This window comes from Nannobrachium achirus (assembly GCF_963921795.1).
Source record: "Nannobrachium achirus genome assembly, chromosome: 10".
Taxonomy (NCBI): Eukaryota; Metazoa; Chordata; class Actinopteri; order Myctophiformes; family Myctophidae; genus Nannobrachium; species Nannobrachium achirus.
Genome location: NC_137819.1, coordinates 6,481,138 through 6,496,455, shown reverse-complemented (window position 1 = coordinate 6,496,455; position 15,318 = coordinate 6,481,138). Strand labels below are relative to the sequence as shown.

Genomic DNA, 15,318 nt, shown 5'->3' with positions numbered 1-15,318 from the left:
CGATTTAATAGTTAGGACAATTTTAAGATATGTTTTATAAAAAACGTTACATAGTATAACTTTAACTGAAAGCTTAGATACTCCAAAACAAAGTCTCATTGATTGATTGAAGAATTTATTAGAAGTTTGCAATGGAAAAAAGTACAGTTTCATGACAGTTCAAATCACTGGTACAAGGTCAACTAAAAGGAGGTGTGTGTGTGTGTGTGTGTGTGTGTGTGTGTGTGTGTGTGTGTGTGTGTGTGTGTGTGTGTGTGTGTGTGTGTGTGTGTGTGTGTGTGTGTGTGTGTGTGTGTGTGTGTGTGTGTGTGTGTGTGTGTGTGTGTGTGTGTGTGTGTGTGTGTGTGTGTGTGTGTGTGCGTGCGCGCGCGCGTTGCTGCAGGGGCTGTCTCACCTTTGCAGATCATAGCGTCTCCCATGCAGTGTTTAAGAGTGTAGCTCTGGACGAGAGCATTACCATCTTCACTCTAAAAGCCAGACTGCAGGTTTTACCAACTAAGCTGAATCTCTCCATCTGGCTTCCTTACAGTCACAGCCCACACTGTATACCCCATGGACACGCACAGATCACTGAAACCATGGCTCACATCCTAAACGGATGCTTTGCGTACAAGGGGCTTTATATATGTAGACATGACAGAATTGTGGATCTTTTATCAAAAGATATTAGCTCTACCTTTGGTCCCTCTGCATCACTGTACAAGCACTCTACTGTAAAGCCCACTATGTTTGGTCTGTGTGATGATGATTCGGATGTGTTCTTTAACATCTCAGCTAGGGCTGTCACAATTATTACATAATCGTCTAATCGTGATTTTTTTTTTAATAATTGTGATTATTTTTCATAATCGTCATAATCGTTTCCATGTTTAAAAATGTTCATATATTAAAAAAAAGGTCAGAAATAGTGGAAATATCAGATCTACAAGCTCACAACACGTCGCATCGCGACGCGTTGTGAGCTTGTAGATCGGCTATTTCCACAATCAATGTTCTTTTTTAAGTTTAAAGTTGTCAAATATGTCAGTAATTTCTTTGTATATTTAGGTCATGTGTCATATCTACCATGTGCAACTTAAAAGCCTAAAAGCCAAACAGAAATGTAATTGTCAACGACAAAAAAATTAAATCGTTAATCGCAATTATTTGAATGACAAATAATCGTCATGTAAAATGTCATAATCATGACAGCCCTAATCTCAGCAATCTTGTGTTGGTTAATGAGAGTAGCAGGGAGGTGCTCATTCTAGAGGTTGCCTTAGGGTGGATCTTAAATGACCTTTTTTTGATTTTCTTGAGTCTTACCCCCCAATTATGTTCCAATGTACAAAAAACTGCTTTGGTTAAAATTTGGTTGAATTTCAAGCATATTTAGAGGTAGCTCAATCAAGTCAAAGATTGTACATTTTATTGGTCAAAATCGAATTGCACTGCAGGCACATTTAAGTTATACATTACACATTATTCTTATTCTTATTCTTACTAAGCACAGAAATTATATTTTTTAAGCTTACAAATCTAAACACAAATCTGATTACATGTTTGTCATTATGTCAAACCAGAATTAATGTATTGTAGGAAATAGCAAAGCAAAGAATGACAATTTGCAATTTTTCATTTAACGTGCACAATTACATGTCTTTATTGCACACTCTTCAATCATACTCACAACACACAAGCACACAGCCCCACTTCCTTGTTTATCCCCAAAACCCCTGAAAGTCAATGCAGTATAGCAATTCAGTAGTTACTGATCAATTAAAGTTTGTTTACGGCTATCGGGATACTTGTGCCGATAGTCCTGCACGATTTGCAGCAAGTATTGGAGTTGGGACTCATCTTTAGTAATGATACCACAATATTCTTGTATTAGGGCAACCCCACGCTCTGCATGATCATTGACAACATTCATCGCCTTCACTACAGCCAGAGCTTCTTGGTAGTCCTCCCTGGGCTCCCACTCAAAGCACCTTGGAAAAAATCTTCAATGTTCTTCCTTGCAATTGTTCCAAGGTCAACAGTAATTCTCTTCATATGCCCCTGTTCACCATAAGTGATTGGAAAACTTTTGAGAAGCAGCTTTAGACACCTCAGCATTTATTGATGAACCGGATACCTTGCTGCTCGAGATATCCGGCTCAGAGCTCCAGGAGCTACCATCATGCCCGTTGGATGGCAAAGGTTATTTATTTTATGAAGATCTGGATGTTTCATGGCCAATAAACCCTTTTGTAAATCCCGCCCCATTCTGCCCTGTTACTATGATGGGACATTAACCCTGGGCAGATTGTTTTTATAGTGGAAGTGGATGGGATTTTTTTCCCCTTCATAGCCTCATTACAGCTATATAAAGTACCAAAGGAAAAACACCTAGGTGATATTAATAAAAAGGGAAGACAAAGGTACAGTAGTTACATTGCAAAACAGGGGGTTTACCCGAAAATATATGTTTTAATTTGTTTAATCCCAGTGGGACAGAATCCTCTTTGCAGATTCTTTTATAGTGGTAGTGGATGGGATTTTCTTTCCCTTCATAGCCTCATTACAGCTATATAAAGTACCACAAAAAACACATCTACGTGATATTAATAAAAAGGGAAGAAAAAGGTACAGTAATTACATAGCAAAACTTTTTGCTAAGTTTTCCCCCGAAAAATAAATGTTTTAATTAGTTTAATCCTCTGGATCAGAGATAGAAAGAGAAGCGCATTGCATCTTGGGTACTAGGAAGAGGACAGAGAGAATGTTTCTCCTCACATAATAGGCTGGCTTTTCGTAATTCTGCCCATTTAAATTATATGTACCCAATCGTGACTCTTAGACCATTGATAAGGTACATGTGAACTAGTTTGTTGAAGCTTATTCGTTATGATGAGCGAGATCGCTTGACGCTTGCCGTCGCTATCACCGTACCGGCCGATCTCCGTGTCGCGCACTGCGGACAGTTGTTGAAAGCCACATTCAATATTATCCACTGCACAAACTCCACCCCCGATAGCAAAAAGTGAATGTTTTTTTCTGGTTGGCCAGTCAGGGAGTCTCAGGGACCAATCAGAAGGCTGACAAACGGTCTATTCAAACTGACCTTCAGGGAAGAAAAAGCATGCATGGATTTGTGCATTTCTGCAGTTTGCAATTATGTAAAGGCATGGATGATGGCACCTGTTGCTGTCAGCGCTCCACTAAATGACTTGGAGCTGTTAAAATCGTTGCTGGAATATTCATCAATAAATGCTGAGGTGTCTAAAGCTGCTTCTCAAAAGTTTTCCAATCACTTATGGTATTTGGCTCCAGAGATCGTCGGACTTGCATTGTTTGACAGTCAAGTGAGCGTGCAAACGAAGAGGCTGATGGTGAGAGCCATGAAAGATGGAAATGAAGATCATGAACAGGGGCATATGAAGATAATTACTGTTGACCTTGGAACAATTGCAAGGAAGAACATTGAAGTGCTTTTCAAAATGATGGATCTCCCAGATGACTTCCTTGACGTTGATCCCGATGAGTGGGAGCCCAGGGTGGACTACCAAGAAGCTCTGGCTGTAGTGAAGGCGATGAATGTTGTCAATGATCATGCAGAGCGTGGGGTTGCCCTAATACAAGAATATTGTGGTCTCATTACTAAATATGAGTCCCAACTCCAATACTTGCTGCAAATTGTGCAGAACCATCGGCACAAGTATCCTGATAGCCGTAAACGAACTTTAATTGATCAGTAACTACTGAATTGCTATAATGCAGTGACTTTCGGCAGTGACTTATAATGCAGTGACTTTTTGTGTGCTTGTTGTGTGTTGTGAGTATGATTGAAGAGTGTGCAATAAAGACATGTCATTGTGCACGTTAAATGAAAAATAGCAATTTGTCATTCTTTGCTTTGCTATTTCCTACAATACATTAATTCTGGTTTGACATATGACAAACATGTAATCAGATTTGTGTTTGGATTTGTAATCTTAAAAAATATAATTTCTGTGCTTAGTATAAGAATAATGTGTAATGTATAACTTAAATGTGCCTGCAGTGCAATTCGATTTTGACCAATAAAATGTACAATCTTTGACTTGATTGAGCTACCTCTAAATATGCTTGAAATTCAACCAAATTTTAACCAAAGCAGTCTTTTGTACATTGGAACATAATTGGGGGGTAAGACTCAAGAAAATCAAAAAAAGGTAATTTAAGATCCACCCTAGGTTGCCTGTACCTTTGACTACAGTCTAGAGGAGGCCTTTCTAACCAAGATGCTGAAATAGCAGCAGCTGAAGCAGACCATCTTACAGCTAGGCTACAAGTGTAATCTTCTTGTGTTTATATTCGGCAGCCTGGGCCATGTTCACAAGCTTGTGGTTAGGCCTTCAGATAGCTGATAGAGGAAGGCCAAACAGTTAGCAAGATATTATATCTGCCATTATTGGTAGCCGCTCTGTATGGAGGAGGCGCTGCTTTTTGTACCCATGAGGTAGATACAGTCTTTTTTTTTTAATTTGTTTTACTGTAATACTGTAATGCTACTGTTGCGAGCTGTACTTTTGTAAGGTTATACTGATCACTGTGCACAGTCACAATGTAACTGAATGTCTCCCGAGGAATTTTGCACTGATAGTATTTATGTCCATTGCAAACTATGTATCTATGTGGACATAAATAAAGCATTTCAAAATGTGTGTGTGTGTGTGTGTGTGTGTGTGTGTGTGTGTGTGTGTGTGTGTGTGTGTGTGTGTGTGTGTGTGTGTGTGTGTGTGTGTGTGTGTGTGTGTGTGTGTGTGTGTGTGTGTGTGTGTGTGTGTGTGTGTGTGCGTGCAACGTGGCAACGGCGGGACGTGCGCGCATGCATGTTGCAAGTACAAAGTTTCTTTCCATCCCTGACATACAGTATTGTGCACAGTGCATAACCCAAACTCGTCACTACTCATATCCACAGACGGGTATGGACTAGTGAATTCCTAAAATGGCCAATGGATGCAAGGGAATCCAGCTTGATATCTTGGGGTGCGTTCGGAAATGCGCACCCCGAACGCACTCACGTATTAGTTTGTATTGGCCAGTGCGCTCAGTGCGGTATTTCCGAACGCACCCCGTGTTGCAAGAGCTTCCAAGAATCAAGTCAAGTCAGTGTTGACTCAGATAGTAACGTTGTGAAACTGCATGAGCTTGATTTACACTTCTCCGTGTGACGGTGTGTAAATGAATCATTACTCAAACCTGTCTCTTATTCTCTATCCACAGAAAAAGGCACAGCTGTTTCAGAAAGGTAAGGCCCTCAGTGAGTTAGGAAGAACCATACATGTGCCTCAAAGATAATCATTTTATGTTCAACAAATGTTGAAATGCCAGTTAAATTCAATTGAATATGAATATTTACACATGTTTTAATACTTGTGATGAGATGAGTTAAATTGGTTCCACAACAGCACAAATTATTGTGTTGTTTTAACCCATTTAGGCCTAGAATTATTGAATGCTTTAACTAGTGAAAAATAGCAGATATCCAAGCTCACAGCACGGCAACGAGGGCCGCACTGCGAGCTTGTAGATCTGCTATTTTTGAAAAATCGTGAAAATTTGAATTTTGACCCGATTCTATAAGTGTCTTTTGAATCCTTCTAAGGTTTTTTGAAACACCCTATGTTTCTATGTCAGCAATCTGGCCAGCCATCGTCAAAGAAAAGGTCCTTTTCACTTAACAGTTAACAGCTCAGTTAGTCTGTTCTTGAGAGACTACTATGTCTGTGGTTCTCAAACCTTTTTCATGTGAAGGACCCCTGTAAAAAAATATTCATATCTCAAAATATTATAGTTCCAAGGACCACCCAGAAGCAAAATTTGAGTTAACAAACGTTCGCTCTAAAAATACATATATTCAAAGATTTGCACATATTTTCACGACTTTTTCCAAAAATAGCAGATATACAAGCTTGCAAGCGCGGCACTCGGTGCTGCGCTGTGAGCTTGTATATCTGCTATTTTTCAACAGTTAAAGCAGTCAATAATTCTAGACCTAAATTTTAATATTGTGTTTGTATTGTTCTGTATTGTAACCTCGGCTACATTGCAAACGAGGGCTTGCCCTCAATTGTACTTCGAGTATAAATAAAGGTGATGATGAAATGGCCGTCGAGTTACGTAACTTCCTTTACAGCTACCGTATACGTCTTATCTGTCTCGCATGTGAGCACCAAATAGTTCCAGCTTTCTTTAATAACCTCTAATTCACCTCTGTTCTGTTTGTTTTCTTTCTGGATGCTCTTTTCCTCCTGGTTGTCAGCGGTGTACCATGGCCAAGGTAAGCTCCCTTCTTTTTAATTATTTTGTGTTGCATTTTATGCTAAATGCAAAATGTTGACAATGACTGATTATAGAGACTTGTAGATAGATACCCTAGATCAGGGGTCTTCAACAGGGGGTCCTGGACAACTATGGGGTCCTCAGAGTTACTACAGGGGGTCCTCCAAATCTTTGTGTGATAGAAACCTTTTTTCTCCTTTTTTATATAAACCACTTGAACCCTAGCGTCCATATTCTGAGAACTTAAGCCAAAAATGGCAGATCTACAAGCTCACAACGCCTCGCAGCGCAAGGCGTTGTGAGCTTGTAGATCTGCCATTTTTGGCAAAGAGGTTTGGTGTAGAGGGGAAAAAGAGCAGACTAAGTACAGAGTGAAAGGTGAAGTTTATTAAGTATTGACGGTTCAAGTGGTTAAATATCTGAAAACACAAATTGACATGAATCCAAAATACACTGATGATTGTGCTGTCAAACAATGAAACTATGGAATCTATGAACAGGTTGTGGGGGTCCCTGCTTCATCTCTCTCTCAACTAAGGGATCCTTGGCCTGAAAACGTTGAAGACCCCTGCCCTAGATAAAGGGGGGAGGGGTCACACTTTCTTGTGACTGTCTTGCACAGACCAGTGGCGTCAGTTCAGAAAAAGCTAAGGTATGACAACATGACTGGTGTCTTGCACGCGCGCGAGACACCAGTCATGTTGCCATACCTTAGCAACAGGCATGATGCCTGGAACGGTAGTTCAAGTGCAGCTAAACTTGGCATGTTAGTAAACGTGCCACAATTAACAATAATGAATTGCACCTGTGCAGCTGACCTGCGGAACCTGGGAATATACCATTTTGTCAAGATGGTAGAGAATACAAGTGTGGAGAATATAATTATAATACTTATAATAACCTTGTTAAAGTGACCATTTTGTTACATTTTGCAATTGTAGTCATTTTACTGTAATTTAACAACATACTAACCAGAACAGATAGACAAAGAGAAAGAGAGCTGCATACCCCTGCCATACCCAGTTGACGCCCCTGGTGGAGACAGGGCACGGGAACTGTCTTACAAAGAGGAAGTGTACAAAAAGAGTGGACCACATGATGCACACAGAGAGAGAGAGAGAGAGACACACACACACACACACACACACACACACACACACACACAAACACAAACACACACACACACACACACACACACACACACACACGTGTTTTGTCTTGTGGTTACACAGGTGCAGAAGATATAGCCTGAAAACCGAGAGATGGAATCATTATACTCTAATCCAGGGGTTTTCAAAGTGGGTGACGGTGCCGTGGCGGCAGCTCAGGGGTGCCGCGAGATAATTTTGATGATATATGGAATTTATTTGGACACTTATTTAGTATAATTTTAAACTTGAAGTACAAGGTTATTTTCAGTCAGTTCTAACCAACATGGCTATTATCTCAACGTTTTCCTCGCAACATAATCACTAAGATATCGTCACTGTTGGGCAGAAACCTCGTATCTCCAAGTTTCAAATGTGTACGTCTTTTGGTAAAGCAAAGCCCTGCTTCATCATACAAGACAGTCGCACACAACTAGTGAAAACAGCCAATCTACAAGCACACAACAGCGTTGTGTGCTTGTAGATCGGCTGTTTTCACTAGTTTAGTACATTTTATAGATGATAAATACAAAACTAACGGTTTTGGACATACAAGGTTTCCACCCGACAACGACGATATGCTATAAATATAAGGTGCTGGGAGTGAAAATTATAATGTAGGGGTGCCTCGGATTAAAAAAATATATATTTATGGGGTGCCCTGAGACAAAAAGGTTTGGGAACCCCTGATCTAGTCTATAGTCTATACTCAAATTGTCTGGCTGCCTTTTTTTCTTTTTCTTTCTTTTTTGTGTCTGTGTGTAGAAGCAGAGTGAAAGCATAATATTTCAAGATGACTTGAGACCTATAGACAAAACAAAACTGTCACTCGTGCAGATCATTTTAGAGAGGCAGGGGCTGAAATATTCTAAAAGGGCCTTTGTGAGCTTGGAGGTCGGCTATTTCCGATGCTTGATTTCTACACAGAGAGGACAATTCTTTCAACATAAGATACTGCATTCAAGTTCTGGAGAGTTTTGACAAGGAAATTCTCTTTTATGCTGCCTTCAGATATGGCATGGGAAGAGGGGCATTTGCATTTCTTTCACCACAGTAAAAACTGCATTCATGGTCTGCTCTGGAGAAGGCACTTTTTACAGGCAGATAAAAGGGCAGGGGCTCGAGCCCCCTTCGATGACTATGTGTGCACGTGCCTGCTCAAGTGTTCCAAATACACCCAGGGTCACGATCACCTCAACCCTGCTTTCAGAGATACTGTGTGTGAGGTCAGGTCAGAGCACAGTGGCGTCAGTTACATTTTGTATAACACGGTTCTATTGTGAAAATAGCAGATCTACATGCTCACAACGCCTCGCGCTGCGAGGCGTTGTGAGCATGTAGATCGGCTATTTTCACAATGTCTGAAAAATATATATTTGTTTCCCCGTTTTTTACACAGGTTTCTACGGTTTCTTGGGCCGGATATGGCAGCCTGGAACGGTTGTTCAAGTGCAGCTAAACTTAGCATGTTAGTAAACGTAAATTAAATTGTAAAATTAACAATGATGCATTGCACCTGTGCAGCTGACCTGCGGAACCTGGGAATATACCATTTTGTCAAGCTGGGAAGAATACAAGTCTGGGGAATATAATCACAATACCTTGTTAAAGTGACCATTTTGTAAAATGTTGCATTTGTAGTTATTTTACTGTATTCATGGATTTATATTTAAAAGTCACTTTTATTTCCCCCGCCTGGACCCAGGGTATGGCAGCTGCACACCGCTGCCATACCCGATTGACGCCCCTGTCAGAGCAGGCCTTGAATGGATGGGCAAGATAAGCAATGTTGTGCACATAATCGTTGCTGCCGGGGCAAATGAACTGCTACAGATAGATAAGCTCAAAACATGGCAAAGCTACGCGTTTTGGGCTTATCTGATCTGCTACTTTTGCCATTCTTTTAATTTGAATCTTGAAAACTACCTGATTTGGATATGCACAATTGCACAGGCCTATAGGGCTGTCACGATTATGACATTTTACATGACGATTAACAGTCACTCAAATAATTGCGATTGACGTTTTGATTGTGCTTTTGTCGTTGACAATGACATTTCTGTTTGGCTTGTAGGCTTTGAAGTTGCACATGGCAGTTATGACACATAACCTAAATATGCAAAGAAATGACCGACATATTTGACAACTTTATACTTAAAAAAAACAAAAAACATTAATAGTGGAAATAGCCGATCTACAAGCTCACAAGGCGACACGTTGTGAGCTTGTAGATCTGCTATTTCCACTATTTTTTAAATGTTTGAACATATATAAACATTTTTCAACATGAAAACGATTATGACGATTATCACAACATGATGTATGTAATAATTGTGACAGCCCTTGTGACAGTTTCCACCAGGCATAGGCGATATAGTATTCAAATATGTTTATTTTGGGGGTCACGGCCTAAAAAGATTTGAGAACCCCTGGTATAGAGCATTAAATAATTCATCCACCAGGGGCATTGACAACTCATTCTTATGACTATCTCTTTAAAAAAAAAGAGAAAACAAAACAATTAAAATAAGCAAATATTCGACTTCGGTGAAAAACGTCGAATAGTAACTTAGATATTCGAATATTCGAATATTTGGTGAATGCCCTAGCCTAGTATATACATAAATGTATTCTATTACCAGCATATAACATGTATATACTGTACATCATTGCCAGTAGATTATGTGCAAACATACAATAAGGTTTTTCCTTGTTCAGCTGTTCTCTTCTTTTTAATTCAATAAGGCTTTTGGTGGGTACTGACACACATACTGTTACATGAAAGTAGTTTTTCCATGTTGTGCATTGCTGATGTTTCTCCATAACTGACTCTCTCTTCCAGTTCATTTGAAAAGCATCTTTCTGGAAAGCCGCCCGAAATACCCAAAATTAGGTTAGTATGTATGTGTGTGTGTGTGTGTGTGTGTGTGTGTGTGTGTGTGTGTGTGTGTGTGTGTGTGTGTGTGTGTGTGTGTGTGTGTGTGTGTGTGTGTGTGTGTGTGTGTGTGTGTGTGTGTGTGTGTGTGTGTGTGTGTGTATTATTATGTACAATTTAGGCATTTAGCAGAGTAAGCAGACCAGGGTCATGAAATTCCTGGAAATATTTTGAAATTAGAAAAAATATTTTTCCAGTACTGGAAAAGTTTTGGAATTGATCAAAGGTCCTGGAAGGTCCTGGAAAAAATAGCTATGCATTGTCTTTGGTTATTGATTTTGTTAATGCCTCTGAAATGACAAATTAAACATGGGCCAAATTGTCAAATAATCGAGGCAGAAATTGTGAAAATAGACGATCTACATTGTGAGCATGTAGCATTGGTGTTGTGAGCATGTAGATCTGCTATTTTCACAATAGAAACGTGTTATACAACTTTAAAATATGATTATTTCATGACGGTTCGTTGGAGAAGTATTTCGGGGGTCACGGCCTGAAAAGGTTGAGAACCACTGGCATACACTGCCTGTCTTTGGGCATTGAGCATAGGTGTAAGCGACTCGTTATTGAGCTGAATTATTGTTATATAGTCCTGGAAATTGGGTTAAATATTCTGGTAAAAGATTTGGAAATGAATTGGTAAAAATGTATGGGAACCCTGACAGACGCTCTTAGTCCAGAGCGACTTAGAATAAGCAAGGTAATACATCAATACAATAAGCAAGAGAAACACCAGTAAGACTCCCTAATCGGGAGATAAGCGACCGTAGGTGGCTTATCGCCACAAATAGGGCAAAAATGTGTTTTTCCAAAATCTTCCTGATCCATGTTGATGACATGAGTGTAGACATGCTGTGTAGTGATATTCGTGATTTTAGGGCAAAAACTGTAGGAGCAGTGTCCAAAAATGTGTTTTAAAAATCGGCCTGAAGGTGGCGCTAGAATAGGGCCATGTGAGAAATGAGGGGTGGGGTATCCGCGTTGCCTTGGCGGACGAATAGGTACCGGCCCCGGCTCTCCCGGACGCTCCTAGCCCGAGTTACGGCATTTTATGTGCGCTGCAGTGGCAGGGGGTCCTCCACTGGGGGCGCCACCACTTTTGCATCCGTTCTGGAGCACCAGGAGTCGGTGGTCCCCGGGAATTCCCTGTGAGCAGCCCCGTTGGGGTGGTCATTTGGTCATTTTTGCACATTTGGTCATTTTTTACATCTGGGGGTCCCCCAGGGACCTGGGGGTCCCTGGGGCTCCGGGGGTCCTTGGAGGTTGTAGTTTGGCAGGCAAGGAGTGTGTGTGTAAAATCTGGCATGGATCGGGTCAACGGGTGCGGAGATATAAGCAGGGAAAAAGTGTGACGTGTGACGGACTCACTGACTCACTCACAGACAGCCTGTGGAGGTTTTGGTAGTAAATGCGACCTACGGTCGCAATAACGTTGGTAGACTGAGCACTTAATCAGTAAAAAAAAGCCTTATGAACAAAAAAAAACAGCTATCTAGCTTTCATGTATGGTCGTTGGGGTAGGTGAGTGCTACGGTAGAATACAGGTCACTTCGCCAAAAATCCAGCTCGCCAAATCAACTTGCTAGGACACCTCGCCAATGAGCAGGCCTGTCAACATTGGACTGTCAGTCCAGGAGAATCCAGGAGATTTATTTTTAGGGGGTGCGCGGAACTCCCCAACCGGGGTCTGGTCTCTGGTCTCCCCCCAAAACTTCTTAACAGATATATATTTCCCTGTGTTCTGTTGAATTTTGTGCATGTTTGATACTTTTATCAGGCTTGCTTTACTAGCATGGGTACAATTTCAGCCTTAAAATGTACAGATTTGATGACAGAAGCAAAGTAAGACATCCTTAATATGACTTATCATCTGGGGGTCCTCCACCAGAAAGTATTTAACATAGTAGATGTAATTGCCAATCATCCTGGCAAATCCAGGAGCATTGACAAGCCTGCCCAATGAGCGTGGACAATTTGTCGAGTTGGATTTTTGGCGAAGTGACCGGTTACCCTACGGTAAGTGCTATGGGCTCAGGTGGAGTCTGAAGAGGTGGGTCTTCAGGCCATGGCGGAAGAGTTGTTCTAATTGTGACATGGAGTTTATTCCACAGTTTGGGGGCCAGGACTCAGGAGGGTGAATTGTCTCGGACGAGTGGATTTTTAGCAAGGGTTCTGTCATCATCCCTGTGTTATCTGATCTGAGTGAACGGGTGGGGTTGTAGGGGTTGATCAGGCTTTGGAGGTATGGATGTGCCATACCTTTGGCTGCTTTGAAGGCCAGCATCAGTGTTTTGTATTCAGTGCGGGCAGCAACCGGGAGCCAGTGGAGGGAGCGGAGAAGGGGGGAGACATGTGAGAAGTTTGGCTGGTTGAAGGGATAGTCCTTAATTCCATTGTATACAATGGTGCATGTAAATTGCATCTGACTTGTAATAGTCCCGAGTTCTCGTCCTACCTACGCTATACTTTACTTTGTATTGTAGTTGTGGAAACAGAAATGAGTCCATGGCTTATGCAGGATTAGCGGAGGCTTAGCCCCAGGACTTCATACTGTTCAATCACTCCACCTTTACCGGACCATACTTTGTCTGACCAATAAAAGATAAGCCCATCTTTAGCAATACCTCATTATTACCAATAAGGCGCCATAACGGTGAGGGGCGACCGTCAGGGGGTCTCGACACGCAGGTTGACTGCCGCCGGCGGCTTGCTCACGTTACCCTGAAACGCTTAGCCTGGTCCTCTCCATTGACAAAACTCTGATGCGCGAGTCAGCGCGACACGTTGTTTTTAGATCGTTATTCACGTTGACGGTGCGTCACAAGCATAAATCACGCAAAGACAATCCCAGTTTGTAGAAAACACCATGGAGCACTGAATAAACACTTCTGTAACAAGTTCCCTTGTTCCTTACTGCAGGGGCACCCTGGGGTGCCGCGGCGGCAGTCCAGGGGTGCCGCGAGATCATTTGATAATATTTGGAATTTATTTGGACACTGATATGATATAAATGGTATTTAGTATCATTTTAAACTTGAAGTACAAAGTTATTTTCAGTCAGTTCTAACCAAAATGGCTATTATCTCAACGTTTTCCTCGCAACATAATCATTAAGATATCGTCACTGTCAGGCAGAGACCTCTGTCGCACAAAACTAGTGACAGCCGATCTACAAGCCCACAACGCCTCGCATCGCAAGGCGTTGTGTGCTTGTAGATCAGCTGTTTTCACTAGTTTAGTACATTTTATAGATGATAAATATAAAACGGTTCTGGACATCGAGGCGTTGTCGGGTAGAAGCATATCGTCGTTGTCAACGACGTTATGCTATAAATACAAGTCGCTGGGAGTTAAAATTATAATGTAGGGGTGCCTCGGATTAAAAAAAAATATTCATGGGGTGCCCTGAGACAAAAAAGTTTGGGAACCCCTGCCTTACTGTATCACCGTTATGTTTGTTATTCTGTATTTTGCGTCCTTCCTAGGCTTGTCTTTGGTGACGCTCTGCGTGGGTTCAAAGATTGGCTCCCTGTTCTACCTGTGTCACGCGTGTGAGGACTCCGTTTTCGACATCAGTAAACATCTGGACTCGGCTGAGCACTGTCGAAATTACTACGTAAGTGATGACCACCACCCCACACAGAGATGCTCCTTGTAGGCCTACTTGATATTTATTTTGGAAACGGGATTTACGGCTCTTTGAAGTGAGCCAGAGCCATGGATCTGGCTCACTTAACTCACCCACCGCTATTTTTAAGACCCTTCTAATGGTCCACACCGCCAGGATTTTGCCTACCTTTAACGTGGGCGCGCGCGAATCCATTGCGCGATGGTTCACCGATTCCATTCACAATACGATCCAGGCACGGTAAGCAACAACACACTACAGCCTTCCATCGCTCAAAGCGAAACCGACGAAGCGCCACGCTGGTGTTGCATAACATTGAACCAGATGACATTTCGGCAGACAGGATACAGGCGTCGTTGTCCCGCCCCCCCCCCCCATTTCCGGTCTGGAACATCCAGATCCGTTTTTTTGTGAATAGCGGCCTTCCATAGAGCGCTATGGACGGCGAATCGGCGATCATACTTTTTTGTTTTATAGTTATTAAAGCTAATTGATAACTCGTCATATTCGTCATAAGCAGAGTGGACCCATAAATATAGCTCGTCAAGCTCGTCATAAGCACTGGATGAGTTAAAAGAGCCGTTCAAAAGACTGGCTCATTTGGCTCGTTGTATATTTTATATCTTTATAAGAAGCATTCGTTGAAACATGAATCCACAAGGTGGCACCACATTCCTCTGCTGACGGTTGAGATCACAATTTTGTATTTAGCCTTTTTATAAAATGTGTGTGTTAATTAAGCTACCTTGACTTATGTTATTCATGCAACACCTAAAAAAAAAAACAAGCAGGCAAGCGACCGCGGTTTTCCTGGTGAACCTGAGCGCAACGGTGGGGGCCGATGGGCAAGGAGGGTCGCAAGCTTATGAGAAACAACTAAAATAAGACCTTAACCTGGCGAAAACAGTTGAGTGCATTAGTGCAAGATGACGATAAAGGAAATCATTAAATGCAAAACATGAAATTAACTTCTGGAAAGGCTTCTAAGCCTACACTAGCCTACTAGTAAAGCTAGTGTAACCGCGATCTTGCCACACTTGAATAATTGTGGTTGTAAACAATAACACAGACAATATATAAATCCTTAGTCTAGTAGTGGGATGAAGAGGTTATCATGGCCCCAAATAACTTTTAAATATCTTGCAATTGGGGACAACATGGGCAAGAGTGCCTCTCAATACTTAAAGCTATTTAATGTCCATCATCGGCAATAGTCAGTGGTGTGTGTTCCTAGCCTGGCCGAGCCCGACGTCATACTGCGTTCACTCACTCATTCCTTCATTCTAATTAAAACAGAGCATCGCGATGGCCCTCGACGG

General features: G+C 41.7%; 1 protein-coding gene across 1 annotated transcript in view; it reads left to right on the top strand.

Annotated features, from left to right (window-relative positions):
• The window catches only part of LOC308292369 (uncharacterized protein), a gene marked incomplete at its 3' end in the record, with an annotated part of 206,613 nt that overhangs the window by 16,402 nt on the left and 174,893 nt on the right, over positions 1–15,318 (top strand). The window contains exons 3-6 of the mRNA XM_080734682.1: positions 5,230–5,254; positions 6,269–6,286; positions 10,279–10,329; positions 13,857–13,987. Of these exons, the coding sequence (XP_080590808.1) occupies positions 5,230–5,254; positions 6,269–6,286; positions 10,279–10,329; positions 13,857–13,987 (225 nt within the window). The remainder of the gene's footprint in view (positions 1–5,229; positions 5,255–6,268; positions 6,287–10,278; positions 10,330–13,856; positions 13,988–15,318) is intronic.